General features: G+C 47.6%; 1 protein-coding gene across 1 annotated transcript in view; it reads left to right on the top strand.

Moving 5' to 3' along the window:
* MAP3K11 (mitogen-activated protein kinase kinase kinase 11) overlaps positions 1-14,597 on the top strand; it is a 37,827-nt gene extending 23,230 nt beyond the window's left edge. Inside the window, exons 3-10 of the mRNA XM_056853718.1 lie at positions 1,911-2,059; positions 4,778-4,953; positions 5,916-6,156; positions 6,807-6,920; positions 9,480-9,606; positions 10,904-10,995; positions 12,668-13,012; positions 13,986-14,597. Of these exons, the coding sequence (XP_056709696.1) occupies positions 1,911-2,059; positions 4,778-4,953; positions 5,916-6,156; positions 6,807-6,920; positions 9,480-9,606; positions 10,904-10,995; positions 12,668-13,012; positions 13,986-14,437 (1,696 nt within the window). The 3' untranslated portion in view covers positions 14,438-14,597. The remainder of the gene's footprint in view (positions 1-1,910; positions 2,060-4,777; positions 4,954-5,915; positions 6,157-6,806; positions 6,921-9,479; positions 9,607-10,903; positions 10,996-12,667; positions 13,013-13,985) is intronic.
* Positions 14,598-14,815: the final 218 nt, after the last annotated feature.

Raw genomic sequence — 14,815 nt, 5'->3', positions numbered from 1 at the left:
CTTAGGGCTCGCAAAATTCTTCAGTGAGCAAATTAAAGAAATAACTAAACTTTTATACGAATGAGAGGGGGGGTGTTGCATGTGCATTGTGTGTGCATGTGTACGCCAGAGACAATGCTGGGGCCCAAATGACCAAACAGATTTGCATTGCTGATAGTGGGTACGTCACAAAATGAGGAAGATTGAAGTGATCCATCTGTCTTGATCTCAGCCATTGTCAACAGCGGGGGGTCCCCAACGGGGTACCAGTGGGCACACCGGCACCCACCAACACCTACCCTGGTGCCCAACAAGTGTTTTTAGAAAGTGGTTGGGGTCCAGCAGGGCTTCTGATTGGCCATTGGGGATCCGATTGGCTGTGCAAGTTAGAATTACTTTGTTTCAGGGGCAGCTGCTACCAGAGTTAGTTTTATTATCTCTCACTCCTCTTTCCCAGTGTATTTTTTTTTAATTACCCCTCTTCTCCCCTGCACTTGAGCTTCCTGTGTGATTGGTTCTGCCTCCTGTGGCAGCCACTTCGTGGTTGAGTTTTGCCTCTTGTGGCAGAATTCTAAAGGTGCCCACAGGCTCAAAAAAGTTGGGGACCCTTGGTCTACAGCAGTGGTTCCCAACCTTTTTTTGACCAGGGACCACTAGGACTTTTTTGTTCGGTGCAGGGACCCCAAGGTTCAAAATAAAAATTCCGAGAATTTGAAAATAAACTTTAATCATAACTGTTAGTTAAACATTAAACTTAGAATAATATTTGAATATATTTTTATATTAGAGAACTTTTAATTGAAAATATTAATTTATTATGGGTTTATAACTTTGTTTCGCGTACCTTAATTTAGTTCTCGCGGACCCCTGGGGGTCCATGGACCCCTGGTTGGGAACCAGTGGTCTACAGTGTACAGAAAGGAAATGGGTTTTGTTCCCTAGAATCCATGACCCACAAAATAAATAGGCCCAGGATCTTGTTCAACCCAAATGGCCAAAAAGATTTGCGTTACTGATAGTGGGTATGTCACAAAATAAGAAAGGTTGGAGCACCTTTTTAAAAATAATTATTATTTCATAGGGGGGGAAAGGTACAAAAGTAAGGGAAAAGGGAAGGAAAAAGCTGATTATATTGTCATACATATTTTCATGGTTATAAAGTCCAGTTAACTTTCCTAGCTTATAAATATAGTTAATAAAGATTTCATGACGTAATAATCATGGCCAGCTACTATCTAATATTCTACCACTCATTCTTATTTTTTGAACCTTAACATATTGATGAAATAGATTCCATTTTTCATTAAATAACTCGTAATTCTGATCGCTATTTACCAAGTTGGTCATTTTGGCCATAGGTGCGTATTCCAAAAGCTTTTCTTTACATTCTCCTATGTCTGCAGGCAATGCCTGTTTCCATTTCCTTGCTTAAAACAGTTCTCGCTGCAGTTGTTGAACAGATCTTTAGATTGTGCGGGTAGTTCTGGTGGAGTACAAAATAAGAAAGGTTGGAGCACCTTGATTTTTGCCTGGATGAGGGTGGGGATCCCATTTAGCATGGAATCAGGGTTCCAGGCATCTTCCCCCAGGATGTGGTGATGGCTGCCAACTTGGAAGGCTTTAAGAGGGAGTGGGCATGTTCATGGAGGAGAGGGCTATTCATGACTACTAGTCAAAATGGATACTAGTCATGAGGCATACCTATTATCTCCAGGATCAGAGGACCATGCCTATTATATTAGGTGCATTGGAACACAGGCAGGACAATGCTGCTGCAGGTGTCTTGTTTGTGGGCTTCCTAGAAGCACCTGGTTGGCCACTGTGTGAACAGACTGCTGGACTTGATGGGCCTTGGTCTCATCCAGCATGGCCTTTCTTATGTTCTTATGCTGGAGTTTCACGAGCTCTCCTGTGTGTCCCTTCCCGTCTAGTTATGGCGTCCTTCTTTGGGAGCTTCTCACGGGGGAAGTCCCGTATCGGGGCATAGACGGGCTTGCTGTGGCCTACGGCGTTGCTGTCAACAAGCTGACGCTACCTATTCCATCCACCTGCCCGGAACCCTTTGCACGCCTCATGGCAGGTAAGAGGACCAAGGAGGGAGGCGGGACTTGGGTCTGTGCTGAGAGCAGAGTTGTGTTTTCCTGAGGGAGGGAGGCAGAGGGGAGAGCACACGGCCTCTTGTGTGACTGTTTAGAGGAACCCACAAGTCCTGTAAGGAGTGGACACAAACCAGCACGGTGACTTCCTAGGAAGAGTGTAGGAAGAGTGTTAGTCTTTCATATTATAACTATGCATGCGCTTCAGCAGTCTTTATTATAATTGCAAATATCATTAAATACATCAATGCTGTCCTTGCTACTTCAGTCCTGACTCTGTCCAGCCACCTCAAATAGGTCTCTGGAGGGGGAGCATACAGTTTCTAAACAAATAAATCATAAATGTCTACACACGTTTTTATTATGTACATTTTAATCGGGGCATTACTTTTTAATTTGATTTTAAATATTCACATGTTACAAGAGGCCCTGCAGGCAAAGGTTTGGCTGATTTCTTTCAGATCCTTGTCTGTGAACCTATACATCTCTGCTACACAGCATACTGTTTACACGTCCATTCTAGGTCCCATTGATCAGCTGTGCTTAAACTTAATTTCCAGGTCCTGATTTGGATGAGGACCATGGGAAGAGCGAACTTATGACTTCCCCTGGTATTAAAGGCCTATGTGGCTTGGGGTCAGCATAAGGACCACCTACTCTCATACAAACCTACCTCAACACTACCATCATCTTCTGAGGCCCTGCTTTGGGTGTCCCAAAGCCGACTAATGCGATCTTGGGGTGTATCAACAGAGGCATAACATCCAAATTGCAAGGTGTCATAGTTCCGCTGTACACCGCATTGGTCAGGCTGCACCTGGAGTATTGTGTACAATTCTGGGGGCCTCCCTTCAAAAAGTATGTGGACAGAATGGAGCAGGTGCAGAGGAGAGTGATGAGGATGATCAGGCCTGGAGACCAAGCCCTACGAGGAAAGGCTGAGGGACTGTTGAAAGTTATTCTGGAGAAGAGGAAGTTGAGGGGGGACATGATTGCTCTCTTCAAGTATTTGAAACGCTGTCACTTAGAGGAGGGCAGGGAGCTGTTCCTGTTGGCAGCAGAGGATAGGACTCACAATAATGGATATAAAATACTGGCGGAAAGGTACCGGCTGGATATTAGGAATTTTTTTAAATAGTAAGAGTAGTTCAGCGGTGGAAACGGCTGCCTAAGGAGGTGATGCGTTCCCCCTCACTGTCAGTCTTCAGGCAGCAACTGGACTTGTCAGGGATGCTCTAGGCTCATCCTGTGTTGAGCAAGGGGTTGGACTAGATGGCCTGTATGGCCCCTTACAACTCTATGATTCTGATGTTTGGCAGGTGACAACGTGAGAAAGGGCCTCCTTGGTCATAGCACCAAAACTATGGAACTCCCTTCCCAGGGATATTAACCGGTCCACTTCATCACTGTCTTCCACCAGTGTTTCATCTGATGTTCCTTCAATGACCCCTTCCTTCCTGCCCTGTGTTTTAATAGTACAATTTATGGGTTTATATATGTATTTTACTTTGGGTTTTAACTGTTTTTATAATGTATTTTATAATATTCTGCTTTTTAATCGGTGGCCTTGGTTGGGCAGAACGGCAGGATATAAATTTTGCAAATAAACCAGTAAATAAATAAATGTAAAATCGACCCCAAAAAATCCAATACTTGATCGGCAATTGATAACAGCCGAGCCGAAAGAATGTTAAATAATCAGGACTTAATAAAAAAAATCAGTAATTAAAACAACAGTAAAGGGGAGAATGCACACACACAGACATGAATGTGTATCCCAAAAACATGAAAAGCAACTTCCAGAATCATCAACATCTGCACAAAAAAATCTTGAGTGAATAGGAGGCTTTTCATCTCATGCCTAAGAACCATAGATGGCAGGACAGACACAAAATAGTATTTCACACAATGTGTCATTAACTTGGGGGACTCATTGTCACATGATGTGGTGATGGGTGATGATTTAGCTGGCTTCACGGAGGGGAATAGACAACTTCCTGGAGGACAGGTCCACCAAAGGCTATCAAGCCCTGGTGACGAAATGGAGCCTCCATATTCAGAGGCAGAATATCTCTGAATACCACTTGCTTGGGGGTCAGCAATAAGAAGAAGCTTTAGCCTCCAGGCCTTGCTTCGCGGCCTTACAGTGGCCAATCACATGCTCCTCAATGAAACAGGATGCTAGACTACATGGGTCTGGTCCAGCAGGGCTGCTTTTACAGTCCTGTGCGTAGTGGTTAAGAGCGGTGGTTTGGAGCAGTGGACTCTGAATCAGGTTTGATGCCCCAGTCCTCAACATGAGGGATGGAGGCTAATCTGGTGAACTGGATTTGTTTCCCCACTCCTACACACAAAGCCATCTGGGTGTCCTTGGGCTAGTCACACTCTCTCAGCCCCACCTACCTCACAGGGTGTCTGATGTGGGAGGGGAAGGGAAGGTGATTGTAAGCCGGTTTGATTCTTCCTTAAGTGGTAGAGGAAGTCGGCTTATAAAAAACAACTCTTCTTTTTCTTATGCTGGTTTTAAGCTGTCTAGCGAGAAGAGTATCAAATTGTATTCTGTCTAGTGCCTAGCACCCAGTGGGTACCGAATATATCATAACAAGCCAGACAAAGAGGTTCCTACGATGTGAAAGGAGAGACAGCAGAGAAGGCCCTGGGTGTTGATACTTCTTTGCGTTTTGTTTCTCCCTTCTCGCCAGAATGCTGGGAGCAGGACCCTCATCGACGCCCCAGCTTCGCATCCATCCTGTCCCAGCTCACGGTACTGGAGGCTCAGGTTCTCCACGATATGCCACAGGAGTCCTTCCACTCTATGCAGGATGACTGGAAAGTTGAGATCCAGAATATGTTTGATGAGCTGCGTGCCAAGGAGAAGGTGAGGAAGAGACAACAGTGTCAGGCCTACTACCCCTTCCCCTAGACCAGTAGTTCCCAAAGTACCACCCCCTGGGGGGCGGTGGGATTACCTGGGGGGGGCACTAAGAGGCAAGAGGGCAGCAGGGGGCGCTAAAGGTGGGCCCCTTCAACTGTGTCGTTCACTAATTTACAATAGATCAAGCTATGGCACCATGCTGGCAAATTGATGGAAACTATCCGATTTCCCCCCCAGATTTTGAAGAGCTGGTATCACTAGATCAAGTTCATCAGTTTTGTTGAATAAATTTCAACTAAAATGTTTTAATTTGATTTTGAATAGATGTGCAATTAATTGTTACTGTTTTGAAATTTTATTGTTCTTATCTTCTTTAGTGAGTCGTGCAAACCCCTATTTTGAATGCTTTTTATAGGATAGGGTAAGGGGCGCTGGGGTTGAGTTTGTGGAACCAAGGGGGCGGTGGCCCGAAAAGTCTGGGAACCACTGCTCTAGACCATCTATGTATGTTTTTTGTATAGATAGATATAACAGGTTTAAAAAAAAAAATAGCACTCCGTCACTTGAGTCCCTTGCCTGCCACCACTCCTTACTACTATAGCAGTATCATGGAATATTCACAAAAACTCAAACTATTCCAGGTGACAGTGCCAGCCATACAACGCTGACAGGCAGTGCAGCTTCAGTAACAGAAAGTAGAACATCAGTTTGGCTGGGACCAAAATCTTGCATGGGGCGTGCAGACAGGAAGAGTTCTGTGGGAGGGCTGGACAGACAGGAAGTTCTGAGAGCCAGAAAAGTTCCCAGGAAGCTTAGGGTTTGCAGGTCAGCTGTGTGTGGGGGGACCTCCAGGCCCAATACCTCCTATTTCAGAAACAAAGTACTACTGGCCCCCACTTCTCAGAGCCCAGCTTCTCCTCTCATTGCCTAGGTCCTTACGTGCCCCCTTCCCCTGTTCTCCTCAGGAGCTTCTGAGCCGTGAGGAGGAACTGAAGCAAGCGGCTCTGAAGCAGAAGTCCCAGGAGGAGTTTCTGCGCCAGCGGGAGCAAGAGTTGGCCCAGTGGGAGCTGGATGTGTTTGAACGCGAGCTGAGCCTCCTTATCCAGCAGATGAACCGGGAACGGCCCCTCGTGAAGAAGCGGAAGGGGACCTTCAAAAGGAACAAGCTGAAAGGGAGGGATGGCGAGCGCATCAGCATGCCCCTTGGTATGACCCTTGTAGAGAAAGATTGTGGTTGTGCGTTCAGTGATGGGGGGGTGAGAAGATGACAGTTGATGTTTCACGGTAGCTAAGCAGGGTCGGCCCTGGTTGGTACTTGGATGGGAGACCACTGAGGAAGCCCAGGGACTCTGCAGAGGCTGGCAATGGCAAATGGCCTTTTTCATCTCTTGCCTTGAAAACCCTATGGGGTTGCCATAAGTCAGCCGTGACTTGACGACACATTCCACCACAGCAGTCTTAACTGGATTCATCTCCTTTACCTCCTTTTGGCGTGGTGTGGTTAAGAGTGGTGGTTTGGAGCGGTGGACTCTAGTCTGGAGAACCGGGTTTGATTCCCCACTCCTCCACATGAGCGGCGGAGGCTAATCTGGTGAACCAGGTTGGTTTCCCCACCCCTACACATGAAGCCGGCTGGGTGACCTTGGGCTAGTCACACTCTCTCAGCCCCACCTACCTCACAGGGTGACTGTTGTGGGGAGGGGAAGGGAAGGTGATTGTAAGCCAGTTTGGTTCTCCCTTAAGTGGTAGAGGAAGTCAGCATATAAAAACCAACTCTTCTTCTTTTTCTGTGCTTCTTTGGGCAGGGAGCCGGGATTAGACCGTGACATGTTTTACTCTCTTCTCCCTTCTCTCAGATTTTAAGCACCGCATCACAGTGCAGGCATCCCCTGGTTTGGACAAGAGGAAGGACTTCTTTGAGGTGGGGGCTGGTGGCTCCCCCACTTTCCCCCGATTCCGGGCTATCCAATGTGAGTGATGTTTATTTGGACCTGTGGGGGGTGGGAATGGAGAGGTACTCTGTGCCCTGTTGTTGGCCCTCCTGAGTAATCAGTTGGGCACTGTGTGAGACCACATGTTGGACTAGATAGACCACTGGTCTGCTCCAGCAGGGCTCTTCCATTTTTATGAAGTTGGAATCCAGAGTGCCTGAGAGTTAGGTAGTGACATCACAGGAAGTTGCATATGGTCCCACTTCCTTTTCTCTCTTTGATATACTAAACTTTCTATAGGAATTAATTCAGTCTCTGACATAATAATTACCTGCTGTTAAGACCTGTTTTGAAATGATCACATCGATGAGAGAAAAAGGCCATCAGAATTTGTAATGTTTTCTCTGAATGAACACAGGAATGTGAGAGGGGGACACTAGCTATAGTGCTGTGATGTCAAGAAATGTTCACAAATATTCTAACAGTTAAGGGAAAGGGGGTCAGCAATAGAATGTGGACCAGGATAGTTTAGCTCACCTCATGCAGGACCTAGAGTGGGACAGTCTGAGCACTTATTGCCAAGGTCTTCTTCTCCAGTCAGCGAGGTGTAAAGATTTGTCCATTTGAATAGTGTCAGCTGAAACACTGCTATGCAACAGAAATCTGATTGAGTGCTCCTAATATAGAAAAAGTGATTTCCACGGAAATGCAGATTTTGAAATTTTCTGATACTCATATGGATGTCATCATTGAGGAAAGTTGCAGCCTACGTTCATGGAAGTGCAAATTAAATTTACACTTTTCTGATTGGCCAAAAATAAGGGGATGTCATGTGTCACACCTATGATGTCACACATTTGTTTATCACAATGCTCTGATGCCATGGCAAAATGACAGCGGTATCCTGTCTGAATATTCCTTAGCAATGCCAGGGTTGTTGTCATTGTTTTATTTCCTTTTTTAAAAAACCACGAGCAACCCGACAACTGCAGGTTCTCATCAGCATGTCAACATGGACGAAAATAACAGATCTTCTCATTCTTCTCCATGATAGAAAAGAGCAAGAGTCCAGTAGCACCTTAAAGACTAACAAAATTTCTGGCAGGGGATGAGCTTCCGTGAGCCACAGCTCACTTCTTCAGATACAGACAGAATGAAATTATCTATGTGTATCTATCCATATCTGAAGAAGTGAGCTGTGGCTCATGGAAGCTCATCCCCTGCCAGAAATTTTGTTAGTCTTTAAGGTGCTACTGGACTCTTGCTCTTTCCTACTGCTACAGGCAGACTAACATGGCTGCCCATCGTTATCTTTCTCCATGATAGACACACACTCAGCCCCAGAAAGATGTACTGAAGGCCACCTAAGTCGGTGAGACTTGGAATTAGTTGCCGCTAAGCCTCAAAATGTGACATTTTCTTCCATGGGGATTTGAAAAGACTTTTCTTTCATTTGCAAAATGCCGCCAGTGGGTCTGCTTTTTCAAAGGGAAGAGTGGTGTATGTGTATGTATGGGGGGAGAGAGATATTTCCCTTTCCTGCGGTTTTTCCAGGTTATAAAAGCCACAGACACACATCAGCTGCTGGTATCCCTGCAGGAGAAAACAATACAGGCCTTCGTACATTTTCTGCAGCAGCGACAAAAATGACCTGAGAGAGGTGGCTTTTTACAGTGGGGGGAAAGTGCAAGGAGTAAAAGGGCTCCCTCTTTCACCCCTTAAGTCTTAAATGGGGCTGCCAACAGCCTGGAGAAGAAAAAAATGTCCTCTCCCTTTAACAGAGGCTTTATGGGGTATTATTTACTGGGTGATGTTATTTACTTCCCTGACATGGGAAAGCTTCAGATGCCCATTTTAATGCATTAAGCAATTAGAGTTAAACCAATGTAGTTGAGTGAGCCGCAGCCGTGGTAGTAACATCCTAACATATTCAATCTCATATGTAGAAAAATATATAAAAGCCCTTTTGTTTTATGTGACTTCTTGTAAAAATATGACCACTGAGGAAGGCCTATTTGAGTCTTAAACACGTCTGGTCCTAGTTTGGTCCTAATTTGGTCATTGTATGGATATACATCAACTGTGTGCGTGTTATATGTATTTATCTTTTGGGAATAGTTAGCCTATCAAATCAAGCCTGAACTGACCTAGAAACTAAAATGACTAAACTGAGGCTGTCGTACTTTGGTCACATTATGAGAAGACAAGAGTCACTGGAAAAGACAGTCATGCTAGGAAGAGCTGAGGGCAGCAGGAAAAGAGGAAGACCCAACAAGAGATGGACTGACTCAATAAAGGAAGCCACAGCCCTCAGTTTATAAGATCTGAGCAAGGCTGTCAAAGATAGGACATTCTGGAGGACTTTCATTCATAGGGTCGCCATGAGTCGGAAGTGACTTGAAGGCACTTAACACACACACAGGCCCTGTGTTTTTAACTATTCTGTGCACCGTATTAAAAATTATGTATTTGTTGTTATTTTAGCATTGTTCAGCTGAACCCTTTTGTTTTGAAGAAAAAGTGACCGCCATAAGGCATAGCCTAACTTATGGTAAAGTGGGCATGCCATTTAATGCACTTGACTTCTTTTCCACACAGTGGACCCGAGTGAGAATGATCAGAATTGGGGGCGCCAGTCACCGCGTCGTGGGGAGGAGGTCTGGAATGGCCGCACCAAGAGTCCCAGCTCCCCAAAACTGTGGGAGAGCACTACACAGAATGGAAGGTAGGGGTCCTGCTAATTTTCAGCTACGCCCTTTGTGGCAGAGGACCTGCACCGTGAGATGGTCTTGTGCCAAAATGGCAACCATGTTCCTGTCCCCACTTGTGAGAGTAGGTTTGCATATTTGGGGTGGGGGTGGGGGAGAGGCTGGCAGCCACTTGGTATTTTGACTTCGTATTGAATGGGAGGTGCGGCAGGGATTTTGTTCTAGTAGGCGGGACGGGAGGGTGATTGCATCTTTTCTTTTTGGCATCGTCAGTTTCTGCTGTGAGATGTCAGAACAGGGTACTCAGTGGAGAAATTGGTGAGATAATGCTAGAGAAGTGGGGAGGGGCCATGGCTCAGTGGTAGAGCATCTGCTTGGCATGTAGAAGGTCCCAGGTTCAATCCCCGGCATCTCCAGTTAAAGGAACTAGGCAAGTAGGTGATGTGAAAGACCTCAGCCTGAGACCCTGGAGAGCTGCTACCGATCTGAGTAGACAATACTGACTTTGATAGACAGAGGGCCCGATTCAGTATAAGGCTGCTTCATGTGTTCCTTTGAGGATGTGCAGAGTGCCTTTCCCTCACCTCTGAGCCAACATTACTTTCTTCCCCACCCACCCATTTGATGTCAGGTGTTCCAGGGCTTGGCTCCCAGACTGACTTGAAGCCTAGCACCAACCTACTCCACTTTGGAAATTAAGTCAGAAAGATAGGGGGTAAAGACCGCATTTCTGGCTTCCTTGTTTAGCCTTGAGAGTGTGGAGGCTTGGGTGGTAGAACCCCTGGACATTCTAATCCCTGTTCACCTCTCTGAGATGGGAAAGAAACTTAGAACAAGAATGGAGCAGCCTTCTGCCGAGTGAGATTGGTCTGTCAAGGTCATCGTCTACTCTGACCGGCAGTGGTTCTCCAGGTCTAAGGCTGAGATCTTCCACATTACCTACTACATATGATTCTTTTAACTGGAGATGCTGGGGATTGAACCCATGCAAAGCAGAAGCTCTGTCCCTGAGCCAAATGGGCCCTTCCCACTCTCCCAGGTCATCACTTACAAAAGGGAACATTGAATGGGGTGAGGGAGCTGGGCAGAAGCATTTCTGGGTTCTCTGTTACGCCCACAATGGAGCTTCCCCAGGGCTGCTCCCAAAACTCCTGTTGAAGGTAAAGGGGGAAAGGAAAGACATGCTGTGGCACTGATGCACACAGATGACCTGTGCACGGACAGGCATTTCTCTGCATCATCTGTGCGAGCGGGCAAGGGATGTGCAATGTCTCTGAATGTATTGTGAACCCTTTCCTGTCCATCTGTCCCCAGAAGAAGGTCACGGCTCGAAGAAACTACCTGGTACTTGGAATCCGAAGCACCGAATCCTCCTGCACAGATCCAGACTCAGCTCAGTCAGAATGGTGAGTCCCTTGAACACATGAAGCTGCCTTATACTGAATCAGACCCTTGGTCCATCAAAGTCAGTATTGTCTACTCAGACCGGCAGTGGTTCTCCAGGGTCTCAGGCAGGGGTCTTTCACATCACCTACCTGCCTAGTCCCTTGAACTGGAGATGCCCAGGCTTGAACCTGGGACCTTCTGCATGCCAAGCAGAGGCTCTACCACTGAGCCACAGCTCCTCCGCTCCCCTCCGGCTGTCCCTTTTTCCAGCTGGTTTGCACTCCTGTTGCTTTGGGAGTGTTTGCTGAGTTGAACCTGGCACGCTGGAGTTGCACACCCAGGATTTTTCTACAGCTACCTGACCTGGATGGTCCAGGCTAGGCAGATCTTGTAAGCTAAGCAGGGTCAGCCCTGGTGAGTACTTGGATGGGAGACGGCAGAGGAAATCCAGGTGGAGGAACATGGCCAAAAGGAGCTCTTTTGGGGCATCCTTATGTAATGATGTATAGTGTGGAGAAAGTGGATAGCGAGAACTTTTTCTCCTTCCTCTGGGAAAAATAAGAACCTTAGAAGCAGCTGGCAAAGTTCGACGGGCAGTAGACTCAAGACGGGCAAAAAAAACCCAAACAGCTTCTTCACATGATGCATAATGAACTTTATGGAACTTTACGGAACAACAAGGAATTGTGATGGCCATAAGTTTAGATGGCTTTAAAAGAGGGTTAGACAAATTCATGCAGGATAGATCCATCAATGGCCATTCGCTGTGATGGCAAAATGGAACCTGCATATTCTGTAGCAGTGTACCTGTGAATACCACTTGATGAGGAGAAACAAGAGAAGGGTGGCATCAGCCTCTGCTTCTGTTTTGTTGTCTTTCCAGGGGCACCATGTTGGCCTCTGAAAAACAGAATGGTTCACTAAGTGGACCATATGCCTGATCCAGTTAGATATAACTTAGATTTGTATGAAGAATAATCTGATTGCTGGGAGAGGCATTTAGCTTCTTTCCCTGCTTGTCTCTGTGCTCCGACCTGGGTCTCTGTGATCCTAGTCCGGCACTCTAACTGCTTCTCTAGAAGTGCTCGCTGTGTCTTGCCTGATAGTTGAATTTCTTCAGGGAAAGGGTTGCATCCTGTTTAGAAAGGCCAGCAGAAAAAAAAAAAAAAAAACCCAAGCCTTAGGCCTTTTATGCAGGGACGTTTCCCCACGGTCACCCCCGCCAACTGCTTCGGGGCTTCCTTTTGATTGTGCCTTTTCCGCCAGCCAGAGGTCGCCTTGCTCTCCCCATGCATTTTGCCTACATTTTCCAGATTCTGGCTAAAGCAGCATCTGGAAAACATGGGCAAAACTCACGGGGAGAGCGAGGCGACTGCTGACAGGCGGAAAAGGCATGCACAATCAAAAGGAAGCCCTGAAGCAGTCGGTGGGGATAACCACATGGAAAAGTCCCTGCATAAAAGGCCTTAGTGACCCCCATGGAAGGAGGGCTGCAGACAGGAACTCAGAGCCAAGTCCTCTCGCTCCCTTTCTTTGGTGCCAAATGGACGTTCAGTGCTTAAATATGTTTGATCCTAGGAATACAGCCTCCAGTTTACAGTTGGAATTTGATCCTAGAACTACCGCCGCCGGGTTACATGCTTCTGATTCTTTGAAAAGGCTGGGGGTTTTTCACCCTTTTTTTCCTCGTAGGAAACATCTCAGGCGATTCTGCTGACACGGAGGATCCAGCACCCGAACGGCCCGCCCCGCCCCGGCTCATCCAGCGGGCCTTGCTTCGGGGCACAGCCTTGCTTGCTTCCCTCGGCTTGGGTCGAGAGCTGCCATCTGCCCCTCAGGAACTCCCGCCAACGCCCCCTCGAAGAGAGTCCACCCCTGCCCTGCTGGTAGAGTTGTGTAAAGAGAACCCCCCCACCGATCTCCTCGTCGACCTTGCCTCGGGGGGTGACAGGAATGCTCTGCCTCCTCTCTGGACCCAGATGTCGCCCAAGATCCCAAGACTTGCGGAAGGTCGTAGCAACAAAACCCAAAAATGGGGTAGGTTATTGGCTGAGTCATTTGGGCGGTACAGCGGTCAGGTAGTGTTGACACAAACAAGAAACATAACCCAAAATCTGCAGAAATGAAATCTGAATCCAAAAGGCTGAAATTTCAACCTCTGCTCTTGACAATCTGTGTCAAAACACATGGAAGCATGTGATCCTACAACACCAGCACGTGGAAGGGTCTGAGAGCCCCGTTTTCCCCTTCTCCTGCCTTTGCCACATACACCACAGCCTCAAGGCCAATATTGTGTACGGGAAGTCTGTGGCGCAACCTCCCTCCCCATCCAGACCTCCTCAGTGTACACTGCAAGGGCAGAAACTGACCTGTACTCCAAAGAGGATAAGGACCATGAAGGGACCACTGGATGCTATATGCATGGCTTTTGACTCCATCTAGCAGGGCACGTTTCAGGCGTGTAACCCTGGTCAGCTTATGTGCAGTAATAGGTGTGCCTGGCCCCCTCACTCTCGATTTTTAGGAGGCAGCTGAAGACAGTTGTATTCAGGATGGCGTTCAATTAGTTGGCTAATCATAATTAAAAGGAAAAACATTTGCATGTTTTCAAAACCTCAACATGGGTTCCTTTCTGAGTTGCCAGACGAAGCATGAGATAATTGTAGTTTAAAGGATAAAAAGCCGCCTTCACCCCTACAAGGAAAAGGCATTGTTTTCAGACTGTTCTTTTTAATTTCCCATTTCAGTCGAACGCCAGGAGCAACGTAGCTGAAAAAGAACAAGCGCTGCATGCGTGCAGTTCTTGGCTACACTGATTAAAATGGGCCCTTGTGGCTGGATCAGGTAAAGCCTTAGTAGATGGAGCTGACAGTTTCCAAGCTTCCGCTTGGGTAGGGATTTTTGCAAGCCAATTCCAGTTAGCACAATTTGCTCAAGAGAGTTTCCCCCAATTCCTTGGACTTATTTCAACATGTTTGCTGACGCTTGCCTCTCTCTCTGTTCCCTGCAGATGGTGCTCTCCCGTCTCCTTCTTCTCCCCGCAGCCCCCGGTCACCTCGCCCCGCCTCTCACTCCAGCCTTATCTCCCGACCCCGGCCTTCTCCCGTCCGCAGCCGTATCGACCCCTGGAGCTTTGTGTCTTCTGGATCCCGGGCGTCACCCATCCAGTCCCCGCAACTAGGGGCGCGCCCTTTCAAGGCACCGAATCCCGAAGGCACCAATCCGTTCGTGGTGCGCGACCCTGATCCATTTGCCTGTGGGGACTTCTCAGCCCCGAGGGAGCCTTCTGTGCCTACGCCCCCTGACCCCTTTACTGTTGCGTCCAGATTATCCGCTCCGGGGCAACGTAGCCCTGCTCTGTCGCCAGGCTGGGCCGCCAGCCCCCTCCCACCCAAAGAACTCCCAGCCCTGCCCTGGTGGTCAGCAGCTGCAACGCCTCAAGGAAGGGCGGCCCCACAATGAACAGGAGCAAAAGAGGGGAAGTCCCGCCTTCCAGACGCACCTTTTGTTCAGGAAGTTGGCGCCTTCTACGGAACCACATGCTCAACTGTGATTGGGCACGAGGCTGCAAGTGTGAGACCAGAGCGTGGACTACTTCGAAAGAGAGGACGTTGGTATTCCTAGATTGTAAAAGGGGACGGGGAAACCTTCTGGAGAGGGCTTCCTCCTACCCTCCTCTCCCCCCCCACTTGTCATTCACTGAGCTCCTTCAGCCAATTCTTTTAAGGATGTGAAGCCACTTAACAGCGGACACAAGTGCCCTATTCAGCAGAGGGCTGAGAAAGGGGGGAGGATGTGTGTGAGTGTGTTTGTGCCTACTGTGAGCAATGGGAGGGGAGG

This window comes from Euleptes europaea, chromosome 7, assembly GCF_029931775.1.
Source record: "Euleptes europaea isolate rEulEur1 chromosome 7, rEulEur1.hap1, whole genome shotgun sequence".
NCBI lineage: Eukaryota > Metazoa > Chordata > Lepidosauria > Squamata > Sphaerodactylidae > Euleptes > Euleptes europaea.
This window is presented reverse-complemented; position numbering and strand designations above follow the sequence as displayed.